The sequence below is a fragment of the Protomyctophum bolini genome (assembly GCF_963924005.1).
Source record: "Protomyctophum bolini genome assembly, chromosome: 9".
NCBI classification, from domain to species: domain Eukaryota; kingdom Metazoa; phylum Chordata; class Actinopteri; order Myctophiformes; family Myctophidae; genus Protomyctophum; species Protomyctophum bolini.
This window is the reverse complement of record NC_137870.1, coordinates 17,264,610-17,282,075: the sequence shown is the minus strand read 5'-3', so window position 1 is coordinate 17,282,075 and position 17,466 is coordinate 17,264,610. Positions and strand designations below refer to the sequence as shown.

Sequence of the window (17,466 nt, the reverse complement as noted above, 5' to 3'; positions counted from 1 at the left end):
CCGATTTTATCCTTTGGTTGACCCCTTCAAAACAGCTAGAAACAAATTAAAGATGTTATCGTTGCTAAGATTATCGACAGGAGCCCCACTAACAAACATTAGGCCCGTTTACAGCCATAGACACCCCCAACACGAGGCTCATTCAAATTCACGTTGCACATGGGACATGCAAATGCACCAAGACTCCCACTGGGAGTTACAGCAACAGTAGTGCAATAAACACAGTAATTGGATTAAGTGAATTACCGTTTGTAATGTCAGTTCAATATCAACTGCAAGGCAATGTTCTGATCATCAAGGAGCGCTAACTGGCCAACGTTAGTGTGGTGGAGAAGGCAAATGCCCTAAACGATCTTTCCCCGGGATCAAGTATCACCTGCCTTGGAGCGCAAATACTAAAATATTCATCAAGTGCATTCTTAAGTTATATTACAAAATATGTCTTGCATTGGATCTGTCCAGGCACCGGCAATTAAATGGGCAATAATGTCACTGGGTGTTTTGATTGAACTCTGTAAGTGAGACATCACAGATAAACACAGATACAGTAAGAAGCTGTACTATAATATCAAAAGAAAGAAATTAAAAACATCTCAGTCACAAATTTGTGAAACAACATAAAAGGAGCACCCCACATTAGCATTCAGGTTCCAAAACTAACTACTAAAATGATGATGTTTTGGATTACCATTCAAAATGTACCTGCTGCTCTACCAGTTGAAGACTTCACAGATTAAGACTTTTATGTATTATACTGTAGGAGACCATTGAGGATTTACAGGAGATGCTTCTAGAATCTAGAACATTGTATTCTAGTGCTATTTTTGACAAATTAAAATACTCTTACATCTTAACCACGCCCCCTCCCTCACTTCCTTCAAAACCACACTCAAAACCCAGCTCTTCAGGGTAGCCTTTCCCAGTTAGTTGATCTGCTATTTTCCGGGAAAGCTTTCCCAAAAATGTTGAGCCTAGGGTTTAAGTGGTTGAAGTTACAAGCCAAGAGAATGGCATGCTGGATTCTATGGAATCCAAACACGACTGAAATCAATCATTATGGCGACGTTTCTTTTAATCCATGCGTTATGAAGAGCAAATGTGACAAGACATGGTGTTTCACTGGAGCCTGAGGAGGAGAGCTGAGGCAACCAGAGGCAACAGCAGTCCTGAGGACACCTCACTGGTCCCGGACATCAGATCAGAGCCAAACTGCTCTAAGATCTGGAGGGCCACACCGTTCGTCCAACCGAAGCCCAGCTGAAACACAGCCCACACATACAGTACATAGCACAGGCTATAGGTCAGTGTGTGTGTGTGTGTGGGGGGGGGGGGGCACTCAACTATTGATTATCTTCTTATTGATTATTGCAGTCATTCGCAAACTTTTTTAATGTTTTATTTCAAGGACTCCCAGTTACGCATTAGGCCAAGGACCCCCATTTGATAACATTTTCTATCTATGGCGCACAAATATACATTATAAAACCCTAACTCTGAGAGATACTTAATTACACGACATTGTCGCATAAATTAAGGGATGATTCAGACACATGAGACCAAACTCCAGGCAAGTAATTAGCACATCATCAACCAGAGAAGATGGGAATGAATCTGCCAAATGACCTGGTGTGATCATTACAATGGAAACCTGAACAAACACACCGCTCTCTGTGGTAAGTACGCACGGTACTTGGATATGATTGCAGGTGTGCAACCAGGGTTGCCAACCATCTCTTGAAATAAGGAATTGTCTCTAATTTTGAAACTAAAAGACGTGTCCCTTATTAAACTGATTAGGGCCACCCTCCAATCAATCAATCAATGGCACACATATTACAATGCATTTTCAAAATGCTCATATACTGTACATACAGTATACTATAATACAGGTTGTACTTGTAACTACTTAAATCTCTTTGCCAAAACTAGCCGATCTACAATTATGTTGATTGGCTATGTTTTGGCTAATGTTTCCCCCAGAACATGGACGGTGGGGTTCAAGTGGTTAATATAACATACACAAGCTATACAGTGAGCTTGTCTTTCTTGGACAGTCGTAGTAGGAAGTAGTGCAGGTAGGCCTGAATTTCACATAGTTGGCAACCCTAGGTGCAATTTTTTGTTGCACATTTTGTTCATGAAAAATATAGAAAATATCAGATCCACAAGCTCACAACATGGCACGAGGCGTTGTGAGCAAATCAGCAGATCTGCTATATCCACTATGCTTGCAAGACACTGTATAATGAAGTATGAAATATTCAAAAAAGGTGCTGCAAGATCATTGTTAGATGAAAAGAATCGGCGATAGAATAACCAAAGAAAATTGAGTGATTGGCGTGGATGATAATTTGCATACAAATAGAAAAGAGGGATTTTGGCCGATCGATCAATGCAGGTTTTTAATAAACATACCTGAACTTCATACTCCCCTCCCCCACCGGGTTTACCATCTCCATTCACATCATACTGTCGAAGAAAAAAACTCATAAGGCTCTTTGCAGTTTCCTTTGTCAAGCGACCACGAAGTTCTTATTTTGAAAATACATAATTTTGTCAAACGACATAAACGACTTAGTTCCGACCAAGTAATATGATTGGCTGAAATAGACTCTCCAGCTCTCTGTGTGTGTGTGTGTGTGTGTGTGTGTGTGTGTGTGTGTGTGTGCCCATCAGAGTGTATTCAAGACATGAAACTTATCAATACCTGGGGCATAAATTTAATGTTGCAGGCGACTGGGAAGAGCAAGTCAGAGAACTGTATGATGACTACTCTGTCAGACTGGACTTGATCGACTCCTCCCCCCTCCCTATCCGAATGAAATTGCAGGCAATCAGAGAATTGGCACTCGCCAAAATTCAACATCTATTCTCGAACATCCATTTGCCACAGAACACCCTTACAGAACTGAATAACAAGGCAGTGCGCTTGGTGAGGGGCTGGTTCTGTCTCAATACTCACTCCACCCGTGCCATACTGTTTCAGCCCATCAGAGATGGCGGTCTGGGTGTACCGAATATTGAATGGGTTTACACCGCCACCAGAACCAGTCACCTTATAAATATGCTCAACAGCGACGACCCCACGGTCAGGGAAATGGCTCGTGAGTCACTCATTCAACACATGCAGCGACGTAAAGTACCATCCACGCTGGAGAATGAGACGCAGTTCCTTGGATTCAAGACTAAGGCGAATGGTAAATTGGACATTAAAGCTGCTCTATCTATAGCCGATCTATGCCAGCGATCAGGATTACAGTTAAAGTGGGTGGCGCCTGATACAACAACTGCTGCGCTCAACAACAGCATCATCATCATAGATCCGCGTGTCCGTGCATGTGCGACCTACGAGCAAGACGGTGCGCACCATGAACTGTCAATCAAATCCGCGACCGCAAGAGCCACCATTCTAGGAATGAAGCGATCAGAAAGTGCACAACACTGGACCAGTCTGAGGCTGCAGGGAAAACTGCCTATTCTTCCCTTTGCAAACCACTCATTATCACACTCTATACTGTCAAATAACACCATAGGTGAGGACATTCTCATTTTCACTATTAAAGCCTGTTTACAGGTATTGCCGACCAAGTTCAACTTGGCAACCTGGTACCCATCAGCACACGACCCACACTGCATCCTACATCCAGTACCACATGACAAAGAAACAGTCGCACACATCTTAAATGGTTGCAGCCACTATAAAGGACTGTACATTGCCAGACATGACCGTCTGGTGGACCTGGTCTCAGACAAGATCAGAGGAGTACAGGACAGGACAACAAGAATGTATAAACACAGCACTGTAAAAATAGACTGGTTTGATCACAATGACACGCATACAAAATATTCCAAATACCCCAGATATTGTGTTCATCAATGAAATTAGAAAAACTGTCACTATATTTGAAATAGGCTGCCCATTTGATTTGTATATGGACACTTGTTTTACATCCAAACTTATGAAATATCAGCTTCTGGTGGAACGTATTATGGCCTTGGGATATAACTGTCAACTTATTGTCCTTGTATTTGGAAGTCTGGGCCATGTCCATAAACTTGTGCTCAGGGGTTTGCAATTGGGCGGATTGCTAAAAACAAATGCAAAAAAGCTGGCTAAATACTGTTCTGTCTCAGCTACTATGGGCAGTCTGTCTGTCTGGAGAAGGTGTTGTTTCATTTATCCCTAGGTGGCTTAAAAAACCCAAAACAAACATCCTGTCTAGTAGTATCAAGTATATAGTATGTCAACAATGTGCTATATATATATATATATTTTTTTTTTTCTTCTTTTCCCTCTGTGTGTTAAGCATGTGCAGCAGCTTGGTTGGACCATATAATGTATAACCTTATTCTGACCAGTGTTTGGGTCTATTCTGTATACGCCACTAGTTCTGATCCAAATAAAATAATTCAAATGTGTGTGTGTGTGTGTGTGTGTGTGTGTGTGTGTGTGTGTGTGTGTGTGTGTGTGTGTGTGTGTGTGTGTGTGTGTGTGTGTGTGTGTGTGTGTGTGTGTGTGTGTGTGTGTGTGTGTGTGTGCGCGCGTGCGTGCGCGCCTACCTTTTCAAACATGGCTTCATATTTGGCGAACGCCCGCAAGTTTGTCCTGATCCACTTCTGAGCTAAGTCCAATGCCATCCGTTTGGTCTCATCTGACGGCAGTTTGGACAAACCTGCAAATAAAAACAAGAAACAATGATTTCTCCTCCATATACACAACATGTCTTAGAACCCTGACAGACAGACAGACAGACAGACAGACAGACAGACAGACATGGATAAAGTGGTTAAAATGACTGACGCTGTAATGCATTTAGCTGGAATCCCCCTCCCCCTGGGGCTCACTTTGAGAACCACTGCTCTACCCATTCAGCTATGGCTGCCTTAAGGCTCATACATAGTCTGGATTGTCGGTGGTTAGGTGACCACCGAACTACAACATGAGAGAAAACCACCACCACCGCCCCAGCCCTTCTCTCTGTTTTTATTCACTACCGCTCAATGTTATTTCAGCTCCGGTGGTCAGCTCACCACCGAAGCAGTGGTCACCTCACCACCGAAAATCTATCAGCTATGAATGAGCCTTTACAATCATTTTCAAAATATCCAAAATCGTCCGAACATTTTCAATACTAGTCATTCTTATACGTTCCCTAAATACTAATAGTGAACTTATACTGAGAAAAAGAGGAACTAACCAGGTGCTCAACGGAGATAGCAAAGTGTGATAAGTGAACAGTGAACTTATACTGTTCCTTATTTTGCTGGGGACCCTCTGGAACCCACTCAAGGCCCCCTGGGCGTCCACAGATCACACTTTTAGAGTTCTCAACCTTTTTGGCTGGGGCACCCCGGAAATGCTTTGGCTATGTCTCGTGACGTTCAATCAGAAGTGTGACAAGCTGAACTCCACTGCCAACGGAGAAGAATTATCCATTTTGGACACTGTATCAGGATACAGCCTACAAGTGCAGCTGGAAGGCTATTACAAACAGTTTTTCATTACTGCAATGTCCTAACCTCGTATTTCAGAATTCATTCAATCATTGGGCAGCACTTTGGCATTAGTAATCCATTATTAATTAAAAATTAACATGGACACTGGTCGCCCCGGCTACTGAAGAGCCCTTACTAGGCCTGCTGTCATAGTTATTACACAATCAGCTCATCACGATTAAGTGTGCTAATTATTTTTGCTTTCATCTGTATAAAAATAGCTGGATGAAATTATCAGAAATTATGTACTTACACGACTATTTTGTCATCGGCGTCTGGCAGAAACCTAGCATATTTAACCTTTTTATATTTTTCAATAAATTAAACCCCTACTTCGTCATACAAGAGACAATGTCCATGTTGCTGTCCATGATCTTTCAACCTGCCGTTGAAAGCTATTTTGGGTATTTAGGTGATAATATTAAAAACGTTTTGATTTTCTTTTTCTTTCTGGAATGTTCAGAAATAGCAAAGATATCTCGATGAGTCTGGTCATTGTCAGTCACAGTCTTTGTTGCCATCCATAGCCTAAGTGTGCAGACTGTGCACACAATGTTTTAATGTTCTTACATTAAGGCTATGGAACGCTCCATTACCTGCCACTGCATGACAGCCGCTCAACTTTTGCTACTCACCAATACAAAGAGAATGTGATGAAAAAAGCGTACTTCCTCCGGTGGATGCATTCTTAGTCCCCCACCACACGTATACAATGCACTTTTGGCCAGAAATGTATTTTCTTTCAAGTGATTTTTGATTACCTGACTTTTACTTGTAACTGTGAGTGTTTTCTACATTGATTGCAGTATTGATACTTTTACCAAAGTAAAAAGTAGTGGTGGGCATAGATTAATAGTTTTAATCTAGATTAATCTCGCTGCAATCCTGGAGTTAATCTAGATTAATCTAGATTAAAATGGCTCATTTGAACTCTGCCGAAGGCATTCAAAATATGTGTGCGCTACTTAAATAATGACCAGAAGTAAGTCCTTGGAGGAGTCCTAATTATGGATACCGTATAGTAGCCCGGGCTGTTAATTTACTAAATCGATTGGGAGTGGACCCCAGGCGTTTGTAAGGAACCAGGCCGTTATTTGCAGTAGGCAGTTATTTATTTTTTCACCGGCCTGCACCAGGCCATTATTTGGTTACAGTTCCTGTCGAGCATGTGTTTTAGTCCAAAATTAAAAGGTTATGATAAACATACATCTTTTTAATTTAATATTGAGAATAGGGGAGTTTATACGCAGCTCCTGTTGCTTAAAGGGGCATTCCACTCATTTTCAACATTTTACTATGTCATTAACACATTTAGTACCGGAACTGCATCAAAATAAAGGCGTTGCTTGCGCCGGAGTAATCGCCAGAGTAGTGATCGCTTCCATTTTGAAAGCCATGAACCGGAAATACTTTCTTAAAAAAGTTGACTGACAAAGTGCCATCAGAATCTCCGATCATCTTAATATATTTATATACGCTTCAAAAAGAGTTCATATTTTGCGGGAGAGACGGATGAGGAGCAGAAACGCAGCGCCAGCATATCGATCCATTCATCACCACGGAGAGCGCCCTGGATGAGGAGATACGAGTCATTCTTTCCGCCGCGCTAACATGGGAGTCAATGACAAGCTAATAGTTTCACAGAGCGTTAGCATACGGCAAGCGAAAAGCGAAATGCCAAAAAAAAAAGAAGTAATTATTCTGAATATTATTATCTCGCCCCGCGTCGTTTGGACGTCGCTAGGACGTCCACAGACGTCTAAGGCTCCAATCGGTTCCAATCCTTATGACGTTTCAGGACGTGTTATGTACAAAATGTGTTAATATACCTTAGAGCTGTTGTGTGGAAATAATAAAAAGTCCCCCTCATTCTGTGTTTCCTAGAACTGTAAGTATGAAAAAAAAATCATTATTTTCAGACATCCAGTTCTACAGACCTTGTAGATACACAGAATGACAATAAACATTTCACAGAATACCACTTTGAATTAAAACAATCGTTGTGCATAGACTGAGTATGGCACGAATTAAACTATAGATTTATTTTGGGGATGTGGTGTTGTGAGGTGGTCAGGCCACGGTGAGTGCCGCGCAGAGAATAGATTTGCAAACTCAACACGCTGTGTATATATAATATAAATGAGGCTGACTAAGTTTGCAAATAACGGCCCATGGGCGGTTATACGGACGAGGGCAAGTTGCAGACCCAGCTCCCATACCCAACTTTGAGAATAGATTAACGGCGATATTTAATATATATATGTATCGCGCGATAAGAGTGTCGCGTCAACGCAGCGCGTTAACACAGATGACGGCCCAGCAGTAGTAAAAAGAAAAGAAAACAATAACATGATATATCATTCCATTCTCTTGAATAGTGGGCTTTCTGTAGTCACGTTTCCAGTGTCTAGTCATGGTGCAGTGGGGGAGAGGAGAGCGGGCTTATAGAGTCCCATTGGCCGTATAGGGCTAGTCTCCCATTGGCTTAGAGGTCAGCCATTCATGAAAATCTCGACACTAGACTAGACTAGAAAGTCTGATCATTGATCAGCTCTGCAAGCTGATAAAAAAATAAAAAGTGTTTCCAGTTGTTTGTTTTACCTTGGATCAACATGTGCTGCAGTGGTGGCCAGGCGTTGGGGTAGTCCCACTGCTGAGAACTCTCTGTCAGGGAGGTAGGCACGCCGTTGGGGAACTCAAGAGCACCGCTGTCCTGTGTGCAGTGGTGGAAACAAGTAACCAAGTACATTTACTTAAAGAGGGAGTGCCACAATTTTTGTATTTTTCCAGTTTTTCATGTGTCCATGAGGTGACAGTACTTCATTAGACACCCTGGAGTCGTTTTTATGTGCAATGGTGTATTAACTTTGTATTTAGGGTTTCTTCCTGGAGGCTGAATCCTTGACAGTCAAACGGGCCAATGAAATAAACAGTAATATAGTGACATCACCCTCTCCTAACCCCTCCCCCTTTATCATACAACTACAGCTGCGGCTTCAGTTCAGGTGGATCACCACCCATCACCACCCAGTGCCCACCAGGCATGGTGGGCGTGCCCACATAAAAACAACATTTAACAAATACTGTACACTTTTTTGAAAGAATTATACCTCCTTATATAACAATAAGACCTGATGATCATGTTTTAGGGTGGAAAAGAATCACGGCACTCCACTCAATATTGTACTTAATTATTTTGTACTCCACTTGAGTATTTCCAATTTCCAATACTTCTACTCCAACACATCTCGGATGCAAATACTGTACTTTTTAATTTATTTGGAAACTTTAGTTACTAGAGATGTCCCGATACTGTATCGTATCGGAAAAGTATCGGATCGGCCCTTATTTGGTCATATCGGTATCGGCAAATATGCCAGTCTAACCACAGATCCGACACAGGGGTAAGGGGTTGTCACTATGGCAGGTAAATAAAAATTTGGGGCATGTTTGCTTTGGAGTTTGCTTTGGAGTTGCCCAAACTGCAAGTGCACATTTGAGTGAGGAGTCTGCTATAAACACAACACGGGATATATAGCTAGATAGCTATAAACACTATTCCCAGTCGGTGGACCTCAAAATAAGATATTTTTTCTTTGTTTTATTATTATTCTCTGGTATCTGTATTCAGCTAACACAGAAATGGTGGTAACAGGATAGGATCGGAAAGGAAACATCCCTACTAGTTACTTTATATAAAAATTACAAAACACACATTACCCACTTCAGCCCTATATACATTTCAGTCATTCGAAAGATAGACGATCTAAAAGCTCACAATGTGACACATTGTGAGCTTGTAGAACTGCAACTTAATTTTTTTAAAGATTTGTATATATTTGAATACTTGAAATGGGACATGCTGCACAATGAGTACTTCTGTGTGTGTGTGTGTGTGTGTGTGTGTGTGTGTGTGTGTGTGTGTGAGACTGTGTGTGTGTGACTGTGCGTGTGCGTGTGTGACTGTATGTGTGAGTGTGTGTGTGTGTGTGTGTGTGTGTGTGTGTAGACCCCACACATTAAACACAGAGAACATTTCCATGGGGAAAGGGCTCCATCTGCTGGCACAGTGGAGAACTGCTATAACACCTGTGATGTGTGTGTGTGCACTGATTTAACACTAAATACTTATTTTCTTAATCAATTGTAATATAATTTACAACTTCCAGTCTAACCACCGACCCGACACAGGTAAGGGGTTGACACTGTGGCAGGTAATACAATGTTTGGGCATGTGAAGATTGCTTTCGAGTTGCCCAAACTGCAACTGCATGTTTGAGTGAGGAGTCTGCTATAAACACAACATCAGATATAGCTAGATGGATAGCTATAAGCACAACACAAGATATCCGTCTAAACAAACACCTCCTTTGCTGTATTACGTCTCCCCTTCTTTCTCCGTCTCCACACACACGCACACACTTGGCATTGCATTATGTGTCACCCTTGACTTCTGGTCGGTGGACTTCAAAATAAGATTTATTTTGTATATTTTATTATAAATATTATTCTCTGGTATCGGTATTGGATCAAGAACGAAAAAACTGTATCGGGACAACCCTGGTGCTGACCATGAGGCTGTAACAAAAGGTAATGGTGAATATATTACAGTATAAAATAATGGTAATCAGTTCTATGGTGAGAATGCATAATGGTTCATTAGGAAAAACGAAACAAAATTGAACATTTGAGGCTTGGGTGTAAAAGTGGGAAAGGCAGTCTCTGTCTTTACCACAAGTTCACATAGCACAGGGAGAAAATGCGAATAAACAGTTCCCATAACCCGAGGAGAAAATGCTAATAAACAGCGTAAATATCCTTGAAATATAAAGATAAACAATGATGTCTGGAGAGACTGACCTTCAGGTACATGACTGCCCTTTCCGCCATGGTAGGATGGGAGTAACACTCTGCCCAAATGGGCGCCAGGTTGGAGGGATAAAAGGCAGAGTGCCTGGAGCGAGTCCTCAGGCTGTAGTCGAACCAGACGCCCCTCTCAGCGTCCCACAGCAAGGCCTCCATGGCTTCCAGTCTGCGGACCGCAGCACGGTCGTAGTACTCAGCCCGGTCCCCGTCACCTTGCAGTGGTGGAAAACAGTACTCACATGTGTTACTGAAGTAAAAGTACTAATATATATATATAATCATGTCGCGCAGCTGTGTCTAGATTCTCCCGGCCGGGAGCTGCCTATGCCATAGAAAGCATAGAGCTACTGAATGTCAGTCTCCAGGTTTTCTTCAGAATATGTATGACACTTATTTACTACAACACTATGGCACATTGTTGTTTTTTCCTATGATGATATTGAATTATGTTATTGTTCATGTCATGTCTATGAATTGATTGCATAGGGCCTAAATGGAAACAAGACCGCAAGGACGTTTTTGGTGCTGCTATCCCTTTAGGACTGAGTGCCTGTACTGTGTTGCTGTTTATACATTCTGTCTAATAAACTATTCAATCAATAAATCAAAAACATTAGGAGTCCATTAGTACTAGACTAGTCGTTCTCAAATTATGTTTTTGCTAAGACAGGGCCAGCTCTTTATGTGTTTCTGGTAATGTTATTGTCCACCCATGTCAAAATGTCAAAATTTGTATGTAAAAAATGTTGACAGAAATGTGCAGCACAAGCCGGTATGGTGAAGACCCCTGATGATTAACGCCTGGGGATATAGAACTAATTTGAATTTCAATGTCTTTACCCAGGATCGTGTGGAAGGAGGCGAGCAGCCTCTCGTTGGCACACAGCAGAGCGTTGAGGTCGACGGGAAGGATTTGACTGGTGCGCGTGTCCCCGAGGGCGCCGGCGTTGTCTCCTGTCCCGTCCACAAACCAGCGGGATGAGAAGTCCCAACCGGACTCTGCTCCCGCCTTCAGGTCCGCCCACAGCTGCTCCTGAGCATCTGAGAACAGACCACGTGACAGGAACCCAACGGAACAGAGTAGGTTTTCTTTTTTTGTCGTGACATGATTTCAAAACTATGGAATATTGTTTGGATAATTTATTACTCAGAAATGTAAACAGCACAGAGGTGTAGTAAGACAGACTAAAAGGATAACAAAAACAAAATCCTAGGGCACTTGTTTCCATTGTACGGTATTAATTAATTCATTGTAAGCATTTGGTTAGCTATTCTGGTTTCACCCCTATAGGTTTTCTTTGCACACTTCTTTATGTACTGTGGCACTTTGAGATTTGTTTCAAATGTAAAGTGCAATATTAATAAAACGTGTTATTGTTGTTGTGGGTGGGTGTAGTGAGTCTGCATGACTCAATAGTATTGTCAAATCACATTGACTCAAGAAACATATGTCATATTCATAATCATTTCAATCATTTCCGCAATGGAACTAAGTCCCACGACTTTGTTGTGCCTGTATCCTTGACATTTCTCCAAAAAACATGTGAGTTTCTTTTATGATGTCCAATAAAACAAACCTTCATTTTTTAAATATTATATTATCTTAAAATAAGTGAATGAGTAGTGTTTTGTTGTTGTTGTTAAAGTATGTTTTAAATCTTTAAATTCTGATGGGAACCATAGTGTTTGTTCAGTAACAGTCCTGTCTCTCCAGCCCCTTACTAGAATACAAGAATGCTCGCCCTAAAACACACTCGCCCTGAAAAACTAAAAACATCTCTCCCTCTCCTGATCAGATGAAATCGGTGACCCAACTGAGAATGCATTTTCAGTTTATTAAAGAACTAGAGGGAACAGGAGACCCCTGCTACGACACAAACACTCTATGGCAAAATTACGATCAGGATAGAGCTTTAACCTTTAAACTAAAAACAAAAATAAGTTATTTGTTTTAACAAAAGCAATCACTTACAACATCTTTAATATCTTATGTTATTACCATTTGTGAGTCCTTCAGCTAACTCAACATCATCTGTGTAGGACTCTGGCCTGCAGGAATAGGGACACATATGGTTCACTTACAGTAAACATCTTAATCATTCAGCTTTGGCAGGTTCAGGTTCATGTTCTTTATCATGACATCTCTATTGGGTGAAGATGTCCGGAAAACTGTAACTTTTCAGGATTCAAATTTAAAAGTTTCAAAAGTAGCAGATCTACAAGCACAAAACGCTTGAGGATATGCACCTTTGATGCTTTTTAGTTAATCGGATATTTAAAAAACTTTTGGTCATTTTTAAGATATTAGATTCAGTATTTAGATATTAGATTTTCCTTTTTCTGCCCCGCCCCCTTCCTATAACCCATTATAACTTCAAACTCTATTTTAACCATGATAAATTCCTCAAAAACACCCAACCTTTTTTCTGGTGACTGATATTGTCCTTCTTGAGGGGGCCGTTTTAATAATTGTTTAGGAAAATAACCTCCTCCAGGAGGAGGCCGGAGGAGACTTAAACGTCAAAAATAATTATTATAAACACGGCCCTCGTGTATTAGAAGGACAATATCAGTCAACAGAAAAAAGGACGGGTGTTTTCGATGAATCTATCATGGCTAAAATGGAGTTTGACGTCATAATGGGTTTGTATAGGAAGGGGGCAGGGCAGCAAACATTTATATCAATCTAAATACTGAATCAAGCAACTTAAAAACTGTCTGGGGTGTTCACATAGGCCTGAGTAGACGATAAAATGACCAAAAGTGAAATATTCCTTTCTGGGGTTTCTGCCCAACAGCAACAATGTACACACCTGGGCAAGCCCACCTCCACATTGTAGCGGTTCAGTTGATGCTCCGTGCCGTTGACTTCCAGCGTGACAGATCGGTTTTGCATCCAGAAGTGATACTCCCGCTCCAGAGCTGGCAACGCTGTACTGCATCATTAAAAAAGATTTAAAAAAGAGTTTAGATGTGGAAAAACAACAGGGGGCGATGTACAGTTTCATCAGAAAGACTTCACGGCACATAATAATGCAGGCTTTTTCTAGGGAGTCTTTCAAATCACGTAGATGTGAGATCTGCATCAAAGGAAAAATGATGAAACACTGAGAGGCCAGAAATATGCAGAAAATAATAATGAATTACTCAGGTAAAAGTAGCAATACCACAATGTAGAAATACACACACTTGAAGTACAAATGTATTGCCATCAAAAGTAAAAGTACTCATGCAGAATGTCCAATTTAATGTTTAAAAATATTCTTTCAAAAAGCCCACAGCGTATTGTGAGCTTGTAAATCATCTATTTTCGAATAGGCCAAGTATAAAATAGGGCTAAATTGGTTTTGTAGTAATAATAAATCATCATCAGTTTTAAAAAATTGCAGTGGAGTAAAAAGTACATTATCCTCTGAAATGTATAACATACTGTACTTAAGTACAGTACTTGAGTAAATGTACTACACCTCTGGAGAACGGTATGTGCAGGCAAAAACTAAATAAAATAAAAAAGGCAAGTTGAACAGGTCTATTTCATCAATGCAATGAAGTGTGGAGGGGAATTACAGTGCATTTGTCTGGGATGAAACATCAGACGATTAAATATCACCTGAGGAAGCTTTTGTCCTTGGTGGCTTGATAGTAGCTGTCCAACATGAGTGTGAGGAATGGTGGCTGACTGCGCCGCTCATAGTAAATCCGCCCCCCGTTTGGAATGAAGCCATATCTGTTGGAGGATGATAAAATTTAAATCCCCGTTGTTCAAAACGGCTGAATCCCCTTCACCTACCGACTCTATTTCCAGGTTATTATTAAAGGTAATAACCCGATGTTAAAAAATATAGCATCTGTGATGTTTTGGGAGCTTGTAGATTTCCGGAATTTTTGCAACAAGTATAAAATAGGGCTTCACAATTATTCAATTAAGTGAAAAAGTACTCAAAAGGATGATCGCCAAAAAAACATATTTGAAGCCTGACAAAAGATTTTTGCTAGATGACCTTGCCATCCATCCAGTGCGAGTCAGCTGAACAGCCCGCAGTGGGGGGGCATAACTCAGCTGGACGAGGATGTGGGGGTAACAGGGGTTGCTAGAGGTGTGTGTGTGTGCATGTGGGGGGCTCACCTGTTGACGAGGTAGAGGAAGTTGAGGATCATACCACGGGCGGTGTCTGTCATCTCTGACAGGAGGAGGCCATTGATGATCCAGTAAGAGTCCCTGTCAGGAGCAAAACAGAAATGTGTCACAGCATGCATCCACCCACCCGGCCGGGGAAAGGCTGCCCAGCGCAGGGGAGACACTCAGCGGGGTCTGCCAACTTGCTGCTGTGATCTCTCAAGTGGCTCCTGCCCCCGTTGAGAGTCTAGTCTGGCTTATTTTGAGACACAGACAGACCGTAGCATCATTCACTCACCAGTAGTACAGCTCCCTGAAGCGTCCCCCTGGCACTATGATGGGATGGGGGGTGTAGATCTGTGAGTAGAGCTCCGGGTGGTCCTTCACGTCGGCGCGGATCTGGGAGAGAGGAAACTCTGTTGTGAATTTTAATTTCCCATCAGGAGTACAAGAGAAGTGTTGAACACTACGTAACAAAGTTACAACATTCTCCCATAAACATCAGATTATATAGCCATCTATCTAATTCGCAAATGCATGCTCTAGTGGGGAGAAAAAAAATACTTTGATCTTTGACAATTGTTCGACTCTGTTTGTTTATGCAGTACGCACACAGGTCTTGAAAAGGTTACCTCAATCAGTTTTTTTACGGACAACAAAGGTCAAAAATAGTGACTGTTGTATGAAAAGTATAAAACAGGGCTTAAGTGATCAGACTACCATAACTGATTTAATTGACTATAATCATCATCATTTCACTGATATAATATAAAACATAAATGTATCAATATAAAAATTGACAAGATGATATTTGATATCAATCTCAATGAGACTAACCGATGAATAAAACAAAAACATATCACCTTTCTTCCAAGGGATTTCCATAACTGATGCAACTTTTCTGCCCAGCGGCGCAGTTCTGGGTCTGCTATTTTTAGCAGGAACTGTGGCCTGTGTGACAAAACACAACAAAACGAGCTTCAGTGAAAGACACTTCATATCTACAGTACATGTACGGCAACATTTGGGGTTGGATCAAATCCACAGCTTCATACATTTAAAATTGATCAGTACTGGTACATTTCCCAGCCCTAGATCTGAATCTGCTTTAACTTGTTCTCACTTGTCATGCCAGTCAGGAGGGCTCCACGGCTCAAATTCAGTTCCCGGTTCTTCAAAATACGCAGCGAGGAACTCTTGCAGCTCGGCTGTCGGGAGCGTCGTGTTCGGCCATTCTTTTGACAGATTGTGAAAAGCTGACAAAACAAACTCTGTGAAAAGAGACGGGGGGGGGGGAGAATATAAACACCCACGGTGTCAGGTAAACATAAACATGGCAGGTAAACATAAAGTTACAAATATATTCTTCTTCTCACCAGGGGCTGCCTTCAGCTTCATGTCCACAAAGTACTTGTCATCATCAAACAGTTTGGCCATTTGTACCTGCTGAAGGATGTCCCCCGAACAATAGATTCCACTTAAATGAAGAAAAGAAGAAGAAGTAAAAAAAATGGACAGTGGTGGAAGAAGTACTGAAATACTTAAGTAAAAGTATCAATACCACAATGTAGACTACTCTATTACAAGTAAAAGTCTGGTGTTCCAAATTTTCTTTAAAAAAGTACAAAATACAAATGTATTGGCATCAAAATATAGTACTCAATATGCAGAATGGCCCTTTGTCATGATGTATTAAAAAAGAATCACACCTGTGTGAACCGAGTGTTGCAACTCCTCTCCCCCTGCCTCTCGTTTATTTATAAACATATTTATTGCACATGCATGTGCAATATATATTTGAATTATACATGTATAATTCAAATTAAATGAAGGACAAAAAGACTAAAGGACAGTGGTGGTAGGCCTATTGATTACAGACGTAAACGTGATTAGTCATTTCATCGGGTCAGGTGTTTATAATCATCTAATCTGGTGTAGAGTCTGACCATATATTTTCTTTGAAATTAAAGACCTTTGTGCTAAATATTTAGCACAAAGGTCTTTAATTTCAAAGAAAATCGAAAGCTGCAAATGACTGCCTGTATATTTGTGTCACGTTTACTCGTTCAAATGTGTATCATGACAGTTTTGTGTTATATGCGTCATTAATCATTATGGGTGATGGTTTGCCCAAACATTTAGACTCTCGTAGAGTTATTTTTCGATTCTGTAGATTCGTCAGAATCGAAAAAACCTCTACGAGAGTCTAAATGTTTGGGCTAGGTGATGGTTATTTTGTATTAAGAACTTTGGCCTGCCATAGGCCTGCAAAGTTTATTACATTATGGGAAATGATGAATGCAAGAAGCATTAGGCTACATACCTGTCACATGGTGGTGGAAAAGAAGCCTGCACACAGTTAAGAGACACAAGCAGGTACAACACTGACTTGTCCATTCCTTGCTCTATTAATAAAAGATAAACGCCAGCGTGACCAAACTACAAAAATAAAGTGGACTCGGCACCATAGACTGTAAAAAATAGCTCGGCACCTATGCTCGGCACTCGGTGCCTTTCAAGTTTCGTTATCTCCAGCGGCCAGCCTCCGGGTCACAGTTCGCAAGACAATAAATTATCCGTCTAAGCTCAACAACAAAACAGCACCACCTAGTGGAACATTGACTTCACTTAAAACTAGTGTCCATGAAAATTGCCTGGTTTCCAGCCCATACATAGACCCTGCCCACTCCAAAATAGCCAAATACAAAAATCTACAAGCTCACGTGTCCCAACTCCCAAGTTCTCCAACACTTTGTGAGCTTGTAGATTACCCTTTTTTTAAAAGTAGGCTATTAAATAGAGCTTAAGCGGATAAGACTAAGAGTATCACTAGAAAGTTCAAGCTGTGGTGGGCAGTATCTGCCTAGGGCAGCAGGTATGCAGTGCCCATCAGTGCAAATCAGGGGTCCACAAATTATTTTTGGGGGCCCCCCCAGGTGATTGGCTTAATGTGCAACATCAACATAAACAAACACACAATATGAGTG

General features: G+C 41.2%; 1 protein-coding gene across 3 annotated transcripts; it reads right to left on the bottom strand.

Moving 5' to 3' along the window:
* Positions 1-931: 931 nt before the first annotated feature.
* Positions 932-16,935, bottom strand: treh (trehalase (brush-border membrane glycoprotein)). Of its 3 annotated transcripts, XM_080771863.1 has the most exons (15): positions 16,803-16,935; positions 15,856-15,956; positions 15,603-15,750; positions 15,343-15,430; positions 14,778-14,878; positions 14,489-14,581; positions 13,973-14,089; positions 13,176-13,298; positions 12,362-12,411; positions 11,203-11,403; positions 10,357-10,574; positions 8,098-8,209; positions 4,561-4,673; positions 2,416-2,469; positions 932-1,257 (listed from the first exon to the last, which is right to left on the bottom strand). In XM_080771863.1, exons 1-15 carry the CDS (start codon positions 16,874-16,876, stop codon positions 1,117-1,119), a joined length of 1,734 nt encoding a protein of 577 aa, XP_080627989.1. In that variant the 5' UTR covers positions 16,877-16,935; the 3' UTR covers positions 932-1,116. The 3 variants fall into 3 exon arrangements, with proteins under 3 accessions (XP_080627989.1, XP_080627990.1, XP_080627991.1); XM_080771864.1 differs by lacking the exon at positions 2,416-2,469; XM_080771865.1 differs by lacking the exon at positions 13,973-14,089.
* Between the last annotated feature and the right edge of the window lie 531 nt (positions 16,936-17,466).